The sequence below is a fragment of the Pyrgilauda ruficollis genome, unplaced genomic scaffold (genome assembly GCF_017590135.1).
Source record: "Pyrgilauda ruficollis isolate IOZ18807 unplaced genomic scaffold, ASM1759013v1 scaffold227, whole genome shotgun sequence".
NCBI classification, from domain to species: Eukaryota; Metazoa; Chordata; class Aves; order Passeriformes; family Passeridae; genus Pyrgilauda; species Pyrgilauda ruficollis.
Window position 1 is genome coordinate 347,219 of NW_024522206.1, and position 18,661 is coordinate 365,879.

The window sequence follows — 18,661 nt, forward strand, 5'->3', positions numbered from 1 at the left end:
TTTGTTGTTTTTTTTTTTTTTTTTTTTTTTTTTTTTTTTTTTTTTTGTAAAAAAGATGGATATTTTTACAGCATACACAGCCAATCATGACATTTAATTTTACAGAACAGGAAGGAACTCAGTAAGTTGCTGTAAAAATATCCACCCTTATGCAACCAAAACGCCAACTATGGATCAGGAATAGCTGTGGAGTGGCACCATGGACCTCTCCAGCACTGTGGATATGAACCTCGGGACAGAGCTTAACCTACACCTCAACCAGCTGGTGTACCTCTGGCACTAACGTCTTGTGTAAAATGACCCCAGCAGTCACTTCATATACAGCTTTAGGCCTATATTCCACTCCCCCAAACCATATTTTCTATGTCACAGACCCTGTTAAGTAATTTAACACAAACTGTAGGCAGAAGACAGAAAATACCGACATTTCAATTTGGCAGGCATTTAAATTTTCATTATAAGCATTCAGACAAGGAGTAAATTCAGACAAGGTAAGGAGCTGCAGATGCTTTCTAAAAATACTATCATCTCTGATGGGTATCTTATGTACAGCCCCACAAACAGCACGAGAGTAGAACATGGTCAACCACACCACCACCAACATAATAACAATACCTACTTATTTAAATGTTCTGTGAGCACACCAGCATAACTCAGGAACTGTTCTTCTGCATTCTTTGCTTGAAAGAAACATTGTATAACACTACTGTAACTATAGATTGCTTTCTTTTCTTTTTTTTTTCTGCCGAGTATTCAATTCCTAACAACACTTAATAAACATAAGGAATGAAGAACACTCTCTATCCCCATCTGTTTATTTCTTCTCACTTAGGGAAAATCATTTTTTTTTTAAATTTGGCCCTTCTATGAAATACCAAATGCTGTAATTTATTATATAACAAAGAAGTTCATGGTCCTTATTCTTTCAATTACACAAAACTTTTCAATATTCTGAACGTAATTGAAAGATAAACTATTTTTGACACCAGCTACGCTGAAGAATAAACAGTCTATTAAATACCAACCTCCAGTGTACATTCTACCTTTACCAGTAAAGAAGTAAAAGTGATCAGAAAAAGCTTGAGGGCACTAATTCAAAAGGAGAAAGCAGTGAAAAGGCCAAATTATTCTTATTTGTGAAGTAGTATATCTAAAATAATAGGAATCTTCTGAAATCAAGTTCAGTTGGTATCACAACTGAAGGCACTATTTAAAATACACCAGTAATGCTAACACAGTTTATGATTTGATTGATAGAAATGATCAGTTAATGTTAAAAGAAGACAAAGCTAAGCAGACAGTCACTGTTTTGCTCTACATTGCTATTTCACACAAATAACAATTTGTGTGAAATTTCTCCTCAATGAGAGGACCAATATACTCAGGATCTCCCCTTGGTCAGGGAATGGCTCTCAAGGTTGCTTCTCAAGACTGAGGGATTCCTTACCACAAGAGACTTTTGGTAAGTGGTTAAGAGCATGCTAAACTCTGAATTCTTGATGGCTAAATGATATAATGGATTGATCATGTGCAGATAAACCTTTAGACAAACTGTTGGGAAAAGCTGGGACTAAGTCTGGATCCAGCTGCACCTAAACTCCCATCTGAGAAGGAGTTTAGAATGCAAGAGGATCCTTCCTTAACATCATGACTCAACAGGAGGGTCTCCCTGACAGTATGGACTGAGCCTGTCCTATATGCAGTAATCAAGTGTGCCTTGCCATTGAACCTCGTTAACCCACTGCCACATCTGCTACCAAACTTTGGTTTTTATCAATAAACACATTGTTACTTCCCTCTTACCCCTGAAGTACATGACTCCACCTGTGACAATGCGGAGTTTGACCATGTAATGCTTTTCTGGAAGCCGTCACAAAACCAGTAAGACATACCTGATGTGCCAAAATATAGATATTATGGCCAACATCTTTTGGGGAGATGCTATTATCTCCATTCTCTTCCTCGTGGTCACAATCCAGACCTTGGTTGTAGGCATTCTTCATTACATCCACCTGCAACACAAATCCAGCCAGGGAGAGATTAAATAAATGTGGTTCTTGGGAAAAAAACACAGTTTGAACACAGACACTGCTCAGATCCAGCCTGCATAGGTGCCCTGCAGTTCTGCAAGAAGAGCAAGCAGCCTGGGAAACACTTTCTGAATAAAGACAAGCTTGAAGGATTTATGAAGCTCCAAACCACCACATTTTTCGTCAGCAACCATGAGAAAGGAACAGGAATGATAAGCCTTTGTGAGCAGGTATTTTCACAAATGCTTCTAAAGACTGGTCTAGATATGGCAAGGGACTGTTGTGCAGCACTTAAGAGTGCAGCCATGATCTTCTGATCAGAGCAGGCAGCAACACAATTTCACAGGAAAAACCACACCTAAACCAAAAGGAAAGGAAGATTTGGGCAGGGTGCTAGGGAAATTCCAAATATTCAAAAGGACTACCATAGGGTTCCCCAAACAAGGCCTGATCCTGCAGTTTTACCCTAGGGATGGCCTCATCCTGCTGAGATGCCACCTTAGTGGTGATTCCCTGAAACCAGCAGGCATTGGGCTCTGCCTAAGGGCAGGGACAACGTCCCCAGATTCTTCCCCAGAATCCTTCAAGAATCCCCAGATCTCTCAGTCTCTGTTGTTACGCAGTCAAGTGGTATTGGAAATTACTCCCCCCAGATTTCCAACCCCTTTAAAGTTCCTGGAGACCTCCATAAACATCAGTGTTTTTCCAAAACACAGCAACAACTGCTTGGAACTCTCTTTGTTCATGAGACATAAATAAATAAAATACATGTATATTAAATATATTATATGTCCACACACACATTTCTGTTAGCACTGCTTCACAAACTGTACCAGCTTAATTTGCCAGCCTCTGACAAACTGCACTTGAAGACAGTCTACCAGAATATGATAATTTAGTTAGGAAACAATTAAAGAAAAGTGCTTGGAACGGATAAAAATAATGAAGTCGTAAAGACTGAAATCATGCATGCTTGATCCTGTTAAAGTACTTTTTGTGAATTAGTACTATCCTTATATATTGTGCCATCATACGCTGCCAGCACTTCTCAGTTTAGATACAGATAATTTTAAAAATGTTTTAATGACAGATTTTTTTTCAGCCAAAAGATTTATGAATATTCACAAGCTTTCTCACCAGTTCTCTTGGTCTCATGTTGAAAAGGATTCTTTCCGCATTCTCACTGTCTTGTCTGCTTTCCATAATAGCCAGCAAAAGCTTGGAGGCATTGTTCTAGAGATACAAAATCAAATTAATGCAAATTTTAAATCCCTTTCATGGATTAATGACCCTTGAATTTGTTTTAATTGAGATTATGAGGACCACTTTTTTAGTGTATAAGATTTTCAACTACTTGCATCTTTTATTTTACTGACATATTTAATAGGGTTTTTTTAATGTCAGCATACCGTAACACTAACTGTGCATGCTATATTGGAAGGAAAATTTTAAACACCGAAAAATATTTGACTTAAATACAGAGTGTTGCTGCAGACTGTGCATAAGAAATTAAATTCCATTTCCTTTCCTTATTTCCCAGCTCACAGTTTTTGCTTTGGTCTTCTGTTAAAACAAGACTCAACAGAGGCAATTGCAAAACATATTACACAGAAGGTTTTATCGTTCAGGCAGGTTTCCTTCCCCTTTGGTTTTATGAAGTCCAACTGCTTATTATTTGAAAGGTTGCAAAATAAACTGCTTTCATGCACTCCTCAGATTTTGTTTCACTACTAAATATTCCTGGGGGAATATATAAAGACAACCTTTGCTCTGTCAACTGGCTGCCTTTCCCCAAAACTGCTCCTCAGGATTACATAGCATGAGCTTTAGCTGCAGTAGCCCAGTGGTGCCACAGAGACCTGCCTGTCTCCCAGTTAAATCAGCTGTGGTGAAGAGGAAGAAAGGTTCTGAAGGTTTGGCTGCTTTCTGGCAGAGCAAGGTTGCCTTGGCTGACCTGTCACAGCATCCCCATCATTCCCTGTTACAGACTGAGCTGTTGGAACACTTGGAAGCAGGAGACAGTCCCCAGGGAAGAGGTAGGGGCCAGGAAAATTGCCAACCCACCCTACAACCTCATTCTCAGTTGCTTATTGCCATTATCAACAATTCCAGCTGAAATTTCTCCAGTGAGGGTGTGACTCAGACAACTGGCATGGGCAGTTTCAGATGAAAAGGGTTCAGCTGCTTTTGGTACAGGGGCAAAAAGAAAGATGTTATTCCCTACGTGTTCAAGCAACTTGTGTTTTAAGCAGCCTTTGTATGCCCAAGTTTTGACAATAGACCTAAAACTGTGGAGCACTAGAGGCCAATAGAACAATCACACGCATTTTAGTCTCCCAGTCAAACTTATCCAACTTGGAAGCATTTTGTAAATTACAATTTGAGTACTATAAAGCAGAAACACACTAATTTCACAGCTAAAAGCCCACAGGGGTTATTCTTGGTGAGCACAGAATCAAAAAACTATGCAGGCTGGATCATAAAACCACACAGTAAAGGCTGCCCTCTGGACTAAGATTCCAATAGTCCAATCCCTGCTCAAAGCAGCTTCCTCAGGGCTGTGTTAGTCTGAGGATTAAACACCTCTGACTGGAGGACTGAAGGTAAATGGAAGGAGAGTAGATTAGAAGAGTTGTATGTAACAAGGGAATTATAAACTTCTGGGAGAAGAGACTGGGAGCTGAGACAGAAGCCAGGACAGAGGAGTCTGGGCTTGCCAATACAGGAATGAGATAAGGACAAAGAAAAAGATATGAGAAGAAAAGACCTAACTGGGACTGGCTCAAGGAGAACAGCACTCCATATGAGTTTTGCCACATCCCTTTCCTTTTGCTTCTAAATCAAATGAGGACCATCCATGGGAAAGGTATAATCAGACCCTTTACCTTGAAACAAACACTGCAGAAGCTGAATGTGCACAGTGAACAAGAACAGGGGGAGGGAGAGAACAGCACTTTGAACAGGATTCCTGACAGGATGCTGCTCTGAAAAGCAGGATGCTTCCTTTTCTGCTGCAGATTTCCCTTACAGTTGTGGCCAAGTGGTAGCATCGGTAGGATCTCAAACTGAGGAGGAGGGAAGGGGCCATGACAGGCTCCCAGGTAGCTTGGTAAGGAAAGGGAGGGAACAGGAGGAAGGCATAAGTCCCCTCACTCATGGCTGAGGAGGACTTTGAAACTCTTTGCCAGTGCAGACAACCCTGGGGATGGACAGAAGCCTGCTGCAGCTTCCAGGAAGTTGGGAAAGGTAGAGGATTTTGTGTCATCAACAGCCAGCTTCTTGTTACTGACTCAACAGAAGTGCCTTGCCATGGCATAGAATTACAGCAGGCATTTGTGATGGTTATTTGGCTACTTATTCCTCACTTTCTGCATATATGAAGAGCCTAGGATCTAATCCCAAATATCAATGAGGAAAAGACATCCATAATTTGGAAAACACTGCACAAAGTTCATAAAACATTAGTACAGTGAAAAATCAGTTTCCAGGTACTAAAAACTAGCACAGCCCAAAGTTCTTCTACTCTTCACTCACCTTTACCTGGGATCCCATCTCATCTCCTGATAAAAATTTTGGAAAAACAAATTAATGAGTGAAGCAACTAGATACAGCTATGAGGGAAAAAAAGAAGACATTTTTCTTAGACTCTCTTTACTCTTAGACTAACAATGTCTCTTCATCCTGTCCCAGATGTGGCAGATATTGAGCTCTTAGTGTGTGCCAGGGTTTACACACTGGTCAGTAAGGATGGCCAGGGGGTCACACTCGAAATAAAAAGAAGCAGAATAGAACACTAGCCATCTCTGCACTCAGTGAACACTGTCTGCTCTGCTCACTAAATGATTTGGGAGTCCACTGGAAAATATAATCCATGAAGATGTAATTAAATGCCACATCAAAAACTAAGTGCAAAACAAGCTAAACTAAGATGGCATGGGAAAATATAACTCTGCATTGCCTTTCCTTTGGTTGGAGGGTGTAAGTTCAACATATAATGTTCCCTGAAAACAGTGTCTGAGCTTGTTTGTGAGTGTAAACATATAGGCCTGCATACTTTGTGTGTTTTCAGTGCAAAATTTATGTATTTGCAACTTCAAAGTTGCCTGTGAACACTGACAGTTAAACATTACTTGATAAAGTCATTGCTTTATTACTTCAATGTTTTGCCACTCAAAATCAAAAAACAGCAGCTTCTTAATTTGGATCCAATTCTTGAAATCACATTTTGCAATGTGTCCAGATCCAGTACAAGAGTGATATGGACATAATGGAATGGGTCTAGCAAAAAGCCATAAAAACCATGAAGGGAATGGAGCATTTTTCGTATAAAAAGCCACTGAAAATTGTGACTGTTCAGTCTGCAGTACAGATGGCTTAGATGGATCTTATCAATGTATATAAATACCTAGTGGGAAGAAATGCAGAAGAGGGTGCCAGACCCCTCTCAGCAGTGTCTAGTGAAAGAGCAAGAGACAAAATAAAACACCCATTAAATTCTATCTAAACACCAGAAAACACTTTCATACTGTGAGAGGGATCAGACAGTGGGATAGGCTGCCCAAAATGGTTGTAGAGTCTCCAGCTGTGGAGATATTCAGCTGCACACGATCCTGAGAAACCTCTAGCTGATCCTGCTTGAGCAGAGGGTTTGGACAAGATGACCTAAAGACATCCCTACCAAAGCAAATGACTCTGTGACTCTGCAAAATCTGAATCATTTCCACAGTCTGAACCTCTGCTATCATTCATCACAATTTTTGCTAATTGAGTGAGTCTGAGCACAGCCAGCCTCCTGTGAACAGGTTCACACTGGTCCTTGCAGAGGTGTCTCTAAGCTCCGTGTTTGGTCACTACACAGAAAAGCTGTCCTGCAATCATTTGCTAGCCTCATGACAATGGCAAATCAAAATGGCACTGGAGTGAATGCAGATACATCTTCACAGAGACTGAAATTTGGACATCAAAAGAACTGTCTGCATGTTCAAAGCTAAATGTCTGCCTAAGTGTTTTGCTAGAGGGGGGCCTGAATTACATTGCCATTCAAAAAAGTAATTACATTTATTAAAATCATATGTAAGGCACTGTTGATTCAATGTTTCATTGTACATGATATATAGCTATATTAATTATTTTCTTAGACATGTATAACATTGCCAATATGATGCAATGCAGCTACCACAAAGTATTTGCTGGTTTGGGGAGGAAACAGACCATCTGCAATGGAAATACTTAATTTGGGAGGCAAGAAAAGGCAATAACCCAGGGCTCCTTCTGGACAGATTCTACCCTGCTTGGCAGACAGTGCAGCTGCAGAGTTCCCCTCTGCATGCACTGGCACACAGACAGGAGAAACTTATCTATGAGCCTGTCCAACTCTCCCCAGAATACAGAACAAAATTACATTACAAGCCCTCCCACTCTAGGCTTTGCCCTCACACTCCACACTTTGTGTTTCCCCTCAAAGGACACTGAGAACAAGGTTCAAGAATTTACTTGACATTGCAGGTCATATGATGTATTGTTCTTTTTCACAGCATCTCCTTCTCACATAATTTTTAAGAGTTCGGTATTTAGTGAGCATGCCTGACTTGTTGCATGCCTGTACAGTGTGGCTGTTTATCAATCTTGAGAGATTTTACATCCACAATACAGACTTTTCATGCTAGCTGTGTCATGCCTGACTGATAGGATTTTTTTTTAAAAAATCTGAGACATAGTCGCAAACAGAGCAGTGGGTCAAAAGTGTGGAAGAGGGCCTGATAAGGATTCAGAAGCTGAGATGAACTCACTTGCAAGATTTTTTTTTCAAAGGCTTCTGAGTATATTGTGCTATGGTAAGATTAAGTAAATGTCAGGCTGCCTAGAGCTCTCCCATAGGTATGTCTTCTGTTGCTGCCCAAATTCAAATAAATAAATTTTCATATACCGTACCTTGAGCTGAAGCACCAAGTCCATGCAGTATTTGCCAAGAGGGTTTATGTCGTTCAAGATGAGAGCAATTATAATATCAATCCCATTAGACTCATGGGTGGCTATGCATGTCTGCAAAACAAGAGAAGAGAAAGGAATGGGGCAGGGGTAGAGGGGAGGGGAGGAGTGGGAAAAAGAGGGAGGAAGAGAATACGCTCATCAGCAAATTTCTAAAAGAAGGACCCAGAACTTAAAACACCTTGCAAAAGCAATGAAACCTCCAGTCACAGCAAAACAGCCTGAAAACACACCACAAGAAGTGCTGGGGGAGACTTTTGTGTACTAACACACAAGAACTAACCCACACACTGCCAGTAGTGAAATACCCAACTGGAAAAAAGGTGGTGCAAGCTAAAATCTGCTCCCAGAGAATCCCACAGGGCTTGGCACCAAGCGGTACAACTTGCAGACAGCTGCCCTCAGGATCATTGCCAGATTCAGCCGAGCACATGCCAGCCTCAGACATAAAAGAGAAGCTTGACTGCAAGCACAATGAAATTTGCACGCTCAGATTCTTCATTTGCCCTCAGCAGCCAGCATTAATATTGCTGTTACAGCACAAAATGTTCATGAGAATCAAAGTTTTTCCATGCATCTGGACATGTCCTGCAAAGAAGGGTATTTCTGGATATGGAATTCATAACTGTATTTGTGACCAGTGGTACTTCCCAAATGCCTTTACAGCTGGAGTTCTGGACCTTCCAGGCTTTGTGCATAACAGTCAGTTATACAAGAGCCTATAGCACTTTTTGCTCTGGCAGGTTTATGGGACAATAAGAAAGGAAAAGTCTTCCAGGAAGACAGAGAGAGGGGGAAAAATGAAAATGAGAGTGTGGAGCACTTACCCCTGAAATATATTGAATTAGACTTGCAGTTGGTATAAACAAGTGTAACTCAAATCCTGAGTGACCTCCCAGCAGATAGATCTAAGTAATAAAGTGTAATCATCAATCCCTTCCATATCAGTGTTCCTCAAGTGATTCTCACATAACTTTGTTGGAGAACATGTTAACTTGTAACATTTTTTTTATCTCCAGTCCTGTAGCTATACTTTTTTACTGTTGCTTCTCCCATCCAAAAGTGGTTTAAATATTACTGTTCAAAATTTAGTCCACTAAAGGATTTCTGTTTGTTTTTAAAATATTAAGTAAAGGCAGCTGATTACCAGCAATGGCAGTAATAGCACTTTACATTTCATTGGTGCACATTAATGAAGAAGCAGTAATTGCATGTATTTCTTCAGCTATTTCTAGCATAGAGAGCAGATTGCTTCTGTAATTTGCTCACCACAATTTTCCCACTGCTAATCCATACCAAAAATTCTGCAGTTTCATCCACTATGACAACTTTACTGCAGTTCTCTTCAGATCAAATATGTATGTATGTATGCATGTAACCACATCCTTTACCTTTCTACACTTCTTCAGCACCGCACTAAAGAGACTTTTACCAAAAGTCACAGCTGTGTGACTTCCAAAGGCTGCACAGAAGATCAGAAGCATGGTCTTTAGTGTCGTCCATTTCACTGCTGATACCATAATTAAAGATGCTGCTAATTGGTATGGCAGAAGGATAAGTTAAACTTTGTGGCAGTTATGTGAAATAATGAAAGTAAGTGTTAGCAAGATGTATAAACACCAGCAAGGGCAAATGTGTGAAAATGAAGCACATTGAAACACAAACAAGTCTGTGTTTGCAATGCACTGCCAAAACTATGACTCCAAATCCAGTCTCACAAAGTGAGGTTTAAGCCACAGACACAGCAACATAAAACATGAAACTCTCTCCAAAAGGTCTGCATACCCTCAGATGAAGAAGAGGTACTACAGGAAGAGTCTGCTTTCAGCTCTGACTTAAAAGGGTCACTCAGGCTTCATGAAAGCTATAAGTGTGTTAAGTCTAGTCATAGCAGCTCCAAGCGAATTTATGTTATCAGGAATACTCAAAGGTTTGTGATAAGCACCCAGACAGCAACATTTAGGTACAGCCTTCTGCATCCAGAAGTTTTTGAGCCTACCTGGTTTTCATGGCACGGGCCCTGGCAATATTCTGTCAAGCTTTCCAGCGTCTGGTTGACAAGAGCCACATTCCTCTCATTGATGTAAAGCCCCAGTAAGCCCAGCCCACCTGTGGTGCTCCCACAGATGCAGTCCAAAAACTGAAGGGTCTCACAAACAAGGTTGTAATTTGTTTTATTGTTTTGATGTCTTAAGAAGTTCTGGTGGGTGGAGGAAAGGAACACAAAACAAAACAAAACAAAACCAAAAAAAGGAAGAGAGTCAAGGCAAACAAAGTCTTTTAGTCTTTTTTTCATGAGAAGATTGAAAGATACAATTTGTAAACATATGACCACTGTGTTTCAGGTATTGAAGTACACTGCACTACTATAGAAAATATATTAGGCCTTAATGCAGCAATTGAGAACTATTATCTGATTAAATCATAGAGCAGGGAAGGCTTAGGAAAGTGAACTTGGTAAACATTGCACTGGCCTTAAATGTCTTTTATATGTCCTGCAGACCTGCTCCCAGGTACCCATTACAGCCCTTCTCTTGGAAACTGTTGCCCCACAGCTAAGCAGGTCAGGTGGCACATTATGGAGCTCAGCTCAAACCACCCCAACCACAGCTGGAAGGGAAGAAACTACTCCTGGCCATGGCGCTGATTTATATTTGCAGAAAATACATTTTGCTATGGGGACTGTAATTTCTACCTAAAAATTTCTATTCTAAAAAGAATTCTAAAAAGTAGTTTCTTTCTATTCTAAAAAGAATTGTTAGTAAGGACACACAGAGCATCTTAAAGCCTTCAATTGTGATACTTTGGGAAAAGGGCAGTACCCAGAAACTTCCTATGCTCTTCAAGTCCATGGTAAGTGACCTACCAATTGTGCAAAGGAACCTTACTAACAGGACATTTAAATCCTGCTCAGTTCCATGTGACTGTGCTGAGATCGCCAAGCAGTTCTGAGGATATAAACATGCACTCCTCCAATACAGAACCCAAATGGTTCCTGAAAAGGGTGCTTTTATCCCTTGGACCAAAAAACCCCAACATTTCAAACAGCCGTATTCTGTAACAGGGGCCAGGCACAGGTGTGATTTTCTCCCCTTATGAAGGTGCAGCCCCTCTAATAACACCCCTATAAAAGCTCAGCTCAAAACACTTTACCTGGAGCTCTCGGTTGTGGTTCTCACACAGCAGCTGAAGAAATCTTAGTATTGGCTGCATGATTGCAATGGCAGGGCTCATGATGGCTTCTTCTGCAGACTTCTCTTCTGCATTTGCAGCATCTGCTCCTGAGCCCATCAGATCTATTTCTGGGTCCATTTCTCTTCTGTACACAGAGTAAGCCTTGGAGGTTGCAGAAGATGCCTCTGTTAACTGTCCTTTCATTCCCTCTTTCAGATGCAGAGTTGAATCCTTAACTGAAAAGAAGATAATTTTCCTTCACTTTTGAAAGTCTTTCTCCCCATTTGATTAAACAATAAGAAAACAATAACAATGAATGCAACTTTTTCTTTGTTGGTGTCTAACTCTTCAAAGACATCTAGGCAACTCACAAAGAATATCAAAGCAACATTCATGCAGGGATAGCACATTCCAAATAAACCACAAACCAGAGTGAAACAGAACATTAACACAAAAAGCCCTACTATTTCTCTCTCATATATAATAAATGATGAGAACAATGGGAAGACCACAGGGTGGGAAATCAGTTCCTGCGCCTGCTCTTGTGAAATATCTCCAATACCAGCAGCTTCTGCTTCTGCTCCTCTAAAAATATGGCTCAATATCTTTTATTGATGCAAACTGGCAGAGCTTCACTGATTTCATTAAAGCTAATTCCTTGTGGCCAACCTGAGATGGACTGTAATTCAGAGAATAACAGGCAAAATATGCAAATTGACAATGATTAATATTAAAGCTTATTGATCAACTCAGCAGAGCATCAGTGGTGCAGCACATGCAGTGTCAATATAAAACCCTTCTCCCCTCTTTCCCAGGGGGTGCCTCCTTACCTCTCTTTTTGGGAACAGATATGGTGAGGTCGCTGTCATCCTCCTTCTTTTTGCTCCCCAAATCAATAGTGTTCACTGTCACTGTGGATCGGATCTCCTGCTGAGCAGCTTTCATGCGATCATACAGCACTTTAAAGAACCTTTCTGACTTTTTCTGCTCCTTTAGTTGCTGGTAAGTCGAATACTGCAATAAAAATATAATTCTTTAAATATCAATCTTCTAAGGAAGAAGAAATACAAAAACACACTAATTATTTTGTGAAACTAATGACGAATAATTATTTCACTTAACACAGAACAAATGTTGGCCACTGCCTGACCAGTTCTTTCACAAAGTGATATACAAGGCTGGTAACAAAGATGGATGATAATATTTTAAAATTTGGGTAAAATGGTGAACTGCACTATTAGCAGTCTTTTAAATGTTACAATATTGTACTTGAAGTTAAATTACTTTGTGACACTCTCCATTTCTCCTGGCTTACTAGTCATTATATTCCATCTACAAATAACAGTGAAAAGTAACTTATTATGTAACAACAAGAGAAAGCATGGAACATCAAATATGTAATATTATAGCTCGGATTATATTAATTTTTTGTGCCATGGACAGAATTTATTATTAAATATTATTTTAGGTTATTAATTCCAGTCCCTTAGTATAACTGTCAAGCGGGCTGAGAACCATTTGCAACAGTTTGCAAGCAATCCCAACTCTCCCAGCCTTCCCTCATCATATCAATTCTCTCTCTTCCCTCAATCATTTGATTTGGCTAAATATGGGTGATAACACCTAGAAACCATAGTTTAAAGCAAATATATAGAAAAACACCTAGAAACCATAGTTTAAACCAAATATTTTCTATCAACTGGGATACTGGTCTTCTCAAATGACCAGATTTTTTTCTCTTTGGAGATTTTGATAAATGTCTCTGAAGGTTTACAGAAAATAATGTGCTTTTATAAACTTAGAAGTATTATAATTTTTAATTTTACAAAGACTGACATAAAATAACTGGGAATAATGCTCACATGGCAATGACCAGATTAAAAGCAGTACAGTGCTACACAGAGAGGGAGAGCTGAAAAACATTTTCTTCTCCTGAAGAGCTACTGCATAGTAATAGGGCATATTTATGTTTGTATTACAGTGGTACATATTCTAGCGACAAACTTCTCAGAGAACTCACAGCAAAAAGGTTCTCTTTATTTGTCTCCAGACCACATGCATCTGAGAATCAATATGTGAATAAGCAGATTAAACAAGTACCTGTGTTTGCGTATTTCCACCTTCAAGCAGTGCAATACCAAGCAGAATGCCCTCGGAGAAAATCCTGTCATTTCTGGTGTTCACTATCACATCTATGACCAGTTCTGAGGCACCTTCTTTGTCCAGGAGGCACTGGATATCAAACACGGTCACCCCAGACTTATCTGCATCTTGTCCTGAAAATCCACCTGCAAATTAAACAAATACACAAATGCCATTCGTGTTTGCTTCACACACATATATGAAAATGAACCTATTAGTAGTGATAAAGCACACAACAGCAACGTAATACACTTAATTTTGAAATTCTGTCAGGCAAAATTCTCTTTGATAAAAACAAGATTTTTGTATGAAACTGCAGTATTGGGCTGTAAGAATAAGAAATAAAACAAATCCCCACACCATTGTTCTGTCAGAATATTCAGACAACAAATAAGATGGAAAGGACACTGATTTGTTCACTGAACCATTTTTAATTCCACTGCTGATACACTAAACTGTGATTAGGGTCAGTGCCCTGAGACCCTTTTTAAATCTGCTCTTCAATCTCAGGCCTAATCTACACTAAAATTGTGTCCTGGTAAATTCACCCTGGTTATGGGTCTGACCTTCTAGTCAAATGTTTTTGCCAACTCCTAGATCATCATCATCACCATTATCATCATGATGCTTTTTTTAAGAACACAGACTTGAGTTAATCCAAATTAAAGGTGTAGGTTGAAGACATTTTGCTAAATTGTATTAGCTCATTAAATCAACCACCTTTTATTATCACAGATTATCATCTTTCCTGCTACACTTACTTCTCTAAAGATGTAACTGCACCTACTTCATTAGTAAAAATACAGTACTGCTTTAATCAGCCAGCACCACTTTGATTAAACTGATTAAAATGCTTCAGACTTTGTGATAAAACCATACACACACACACTTCTTAGAGAGAACTAAAAAGATAGTAAAACTTCAGTCTCTTATTTGTTAGAGAGCAAAATTTGGCGTATAGAATGTTAAGACTGCAAAGATTTTCAGAGTCTATACTGAAATAGTAAAGGAGGAACAGCTGGGTAACATCTGCAGAAGCTGACAGATCTTGGCATGCCTTCAGTGTACACTGAAAATGCAAAATGCATTTCTGACCTGACTCTATACCTAGCTCCAGCCTCATTTCCTATGACATCCATTTTTATGGGTTATCTTAGAAACCACCCTGCAGTAACTTCCTGTGGCTTCTACAGCAAAATGATACAAAAAATTAGCTTATAATGGACCTACAGAGATCATCTACTGAAACTTCTTGCTCACAGGAAAATAGGACAAGATCGTCAGAGTCTTGTCCAGTAAAGTTGTAAAAAGAACTGACACCTTTTACAACCTCTCAGGAAAATCTGTTCTGTTGTCTAACCAGTATCTTTGTGAAAAGCTTTTCCTTAGATCTTTTTCACATATCAATAAAGGATCTGGAACATCAAAAAATTCTTTAATTTCCAGAAACAACACCATCTCTCTTCAAAAGTTTCCTGCTTTGCTGAATTTCTGGATGGGAATTTACTGGTACCTGCTTTGGTACCTCCAAACGCACCATCTGAGACAAATGTGTGCAACTTAAAAATAGAAGAGTCTGATACTACCTCTCTTCTAAGTGTTTACAGAACATGTTTGATTTATTTACCAACTGAATGCCTGGATCATGTCCAATGCGCCTATTAGAAAAAATGGTGCTGCTAATTTTTCTCTCTTGAAATTATGTGTGTTGATTTACCTCCAACTTGTGCAGTTTTGTTGTAGCTGGCAGACAGGGGCCCATTCACACCACTTCCGTATTCCCCTTTAAAGTATCGATACAGGAGGATTTTCCTTAAAGTGTTGCCCTTTAAGAGAAAGATAAAAATAAATGAGAGTTGTGGCCAATTTCCTTTGTTTGAAAAGCAAGCTGTTTAACACAGATACATAATTTAGTAGGTCTTTCCATTATAATTAGTAAGCACACAAACAGGAAAATTGTCCAGAAAACAAATATCTAACGGTCTCATCTAACAAATCCCAGGGGGAAAATTCTCAAAGAGTGTTGTATAAAGTTTTTTGAAGTTTGTTTTAAACTCATTGATTATAAATAAAACACCTCCAGTAATTCTGACTGGCTATCTGTGAGATGTGTACATTGAAACAAGGTCCACAAACAAGGTCAGTGCTCTGCAATCAGTGTGTCTATGCCCTACCCTGCCATGGCAGCACTTTCTTCCTATTTTCTGCAGCTGAATAGTACCACTCCCTTTTCTCTGATCTCAGATAATCCAGCTGATCATCTGAAAAAAGCCACATCACATAAAATATTAAAACAGAGATGACATCTGATAGAACAGCTTAAAAAGCATTCTCTGTATCTCCTTGTTCCAAAACCACAACCAGTCAAAATTTGTATGCAGCTCTCTGAAGATCTTCCCTTTCATATTACTTATGTTCTGCAACACAAGACACACTGGATTGAGAGCCAGGGGTACCAATTACTTGGCATTTTTATTTTGCTTCAGTCTCCACAGAACACCTGCAGTCAACACTCAGCTTTAGAGAGGCAGAAGGTGACACAACAACTGTAGGCGTATGTGTAACCTCAGATTTCATAAAGAGGAATAAGTAAGGTCTCCAATGCTCAACACAGAAGGGGGAAAACGGTCACTTAAAGTGTTTAGCATTAAAATTGAATATTTCTTCCCTACTTTTACTAAACTTCTGGTTTTAATTAAAACAATTCTGAAATATATGTGCACTAGAAGCATTCTCAGCATTCAGCAGCTTGCCAATGCCTGCACATTAGTGCAGCAGTCAAGTTTTCAATCAAAACATCTCTGTGGCCGCCACAGACAGCAGGCAGTGGGGAAGCAAGTCCCACACACTCTCACACTCCCACTTCCCCGTTAACTTGGCAATATTTCCAGTGGCAACCACACACCACAGAGGGGCTTCACTGCTTAATGGGCCTTGAGGACAATGGCCTTGTCCACCTGAAAAAAAGTACCAAAACGCAAGATTCTGTGTGCTGCCTGACAACACCAATCAGCCATTCTTTCCTAGTTCTCCCATTTTGATGTTTTCGTTTGATAATAGTCTGTACAGAATTCCGTCATACAGCCAAGGAGTACAAGGCCTACAGTAAAATATCAAAAGCTATAAATACAATAGCTTCAAGAAAAATAAGAAGCATCACTTACAGGGAGTTTACTGGGTGGATTTTCCAGGTGAGATTAATCCAGTGTGCTCTGCACTGCAGAGCAAGGCAAAGAATCAGAAGTCTCTGAGGACCTCATACAGAGACAGATTCCTTCCCAGCCTGGTTGTGATGGGGTTTAACCTGGAGTTATACAGTAATGGACAAGCTACAGTAACCAAGCCCATAAGCAATTTTAAGATGGGTAAGAGAACCAGCGCCTCCTGCTCAACATCCTGTCTTTAGCTGGGACCAAAATCCAGTGACTCACAGCAAAGTGAACCTCATTTCCCTCATCTCCTGAAGAAGAAAACCGTATTAGTGATGGGAAAAGAGTTCCCACCAGAACTGATAAATATGGACTGAGAAGAAGGCTAAAGCCCCTTTTCAAGCTTTCTCAGGCATATATATCACAGAATCATAAAACTGTCACACAAATGGGACCACAGAGCAGAAACCCTTCCTAACTCGCAATCAGGACCCAATCCAGAATGGGCACTGTCTTGAGACATGATCCTTCAACAGAAAGGCTGGCATTTGCCATAGCACTTGACTAACCACTCAGTTTGAGTCAACCTCCTCAACCAGCAACCTCTACAGTCTGTTGATGACTAATGGTAAATGACATAAACAGTCACAGAGCAGTCATGGGAAGAAACACCAAAAGCCATCTATATATAGTTAAGAATACTACCTGTGGTCACAAGTTTTATTGTTCAACAAAAACAGCTTTTTTTTTATCATGAAGAATGTTTGAAACCATAAAATAGCTTTTGACTAATAAACTGAGTGATTTAGCACTGGATTCTCAATACCTCAAAGCAAGCAACTACCAGAACATCTCAGATCTTCCTCCTGCCTTGTTACTTTCAAAGATACCAGGGGATATGAAGATGTTTCTCCAGCTGGCTACAGAAAGGGGAATCCTGCTCCACCCATATCCAAACTAACGAACATATTTAATTTCTTCCTCCAAGAAGTCTTAATTATTAGGATTCCTGCTCTTTCTCAACCTCCCATGAATCCAGACAATAGTTATAGTTCCCAGAAGCCAAAGCGTCAAGAGTCAAGGATGCCTTGAAAAACACGTGTTTGAAAAACAGAAGAGTGTTGGAACCTCTGCTTTGCCTGACAGCTGTGCCAGAAAAGCACCCCCAGGCTCAACCCACATATTTGCAAACTTGGGATCTTCATCTCCTCTGTGATGACCTCAGGCAGCCGTATGACTTCCATGAGTCTTGCGAAATGAGCTGCCACTACAAAGAACAGAAGAGCCCAGCCACACAAACTGGGGCTGAGAAATGCAGAGAAACGCCCAAGGAATGTATCAGAAACATCCATCGCCTCCAACATGTGACTGTGAGGCACCATCCTAGACAAAGCTGGAAAGACCCTGTTAAAAAGTGCTGATCCTGCTGGCATAGGTATGTGGGAATGCTTTTATGGGAATGCCAGCAAACACAGTCAAGAACAGCCCCATCACATGGATGAGACCGGCCGCTGTCAGGACAAGCCAGACAGCCACGCCACTGATGTCCTTGGGAATGGATTCCTAACTTAGCACAGCCACAAAATTAATACCGCCCAAAAGCAAATGATCACAGCAGCAGCATGAATAAGCAGTTTGCTGCAGCTACTACTGACACTTGTGGCACTAAAGCAGAGGTCAAAAATAAAAGCACACTAGGCAGTGCAGTGCTATCTTCCCCAATTACATTTCTATATGAGGCAGAAGTCCTGGCCTTCCAAGCTGAAACTCTCCCCTGCTGGCTACAATACACTGTCTTTTATATCTCTTATTAAGGTATGGAAGTAACATGTAAACATCACTCAGCTGACTGCAGCCCTTCCATAATGGCTAGAACATTGTATAGCTTTGGAAAAAACACAATGAAACATAACAGGCTTATTGTTGCTGATGAATACCACTGCATTGTCCCTAACAAAAGCTAGGATAAAGACTGAGGACACAAGAAAGTAACAACTGGATATTGTTGTTGCAGTTTTAAATAGCTGGGGATTGACAGGCAAAAGTTTCCAATAGGGGAATAATCATGCTAGTAGGAGCATGTAGACACAAACAAATTCCATTTTCTCAGTCCGTATTTCATTATACTCGTTGGTCTTTAAACTTGATTTAAATGCTGTCCTGGTTTAGGACAAATTA

General features: G+C 40.0%; 1 protein-coding gene across 1 annotated transcript in view; it reads right to left on the bottom strand.

Annotated features, from left to right (window-relative positions):
- LOC121354240 (inositol 1,4,5-trisphosphate receptor type 2-like) overlaps positions 1–15,204 on the bottom strand; it is a gene marked incomplete at its 5' end in the record, with an annotated part of 75,660 nt that extends 60,456 nt beyond the window's left edge. The window contains 8 exons of the mRNA XM_041468679.1: positions 1,893–2,012; positions 3,168–3,263; positions 7,962–8,072; positions 10,018–10,218; positions 11,172–11,428; positions 12,023–12,206; positions 13,293–13,480; positions 15,052–15,204. Coding sequence (XP_041324613.1) covers positions 1,893–2,012; positions 3,168–3,263; positions 7,962–8,072; positions 10,018–10,218; positions 11,172–11,428; positions 12,023–12,206; positions 13,293–13,480; positions 15,052–15,204 — 1,310 coding nt within the window. The remainder of the gene's footprint in view (positions 1–1,892; positions 2,013–3,167; positions 3,264–7,961; positions 8,073–10,017; positions 10,219–11,171; positions 11,429–12,022; positions 12,207–13,292; positions 13,481–15,051) is intronic.
- Between the last annotated feature and the right edge of the window lie 3,457 nt (positions 15,205–18,661).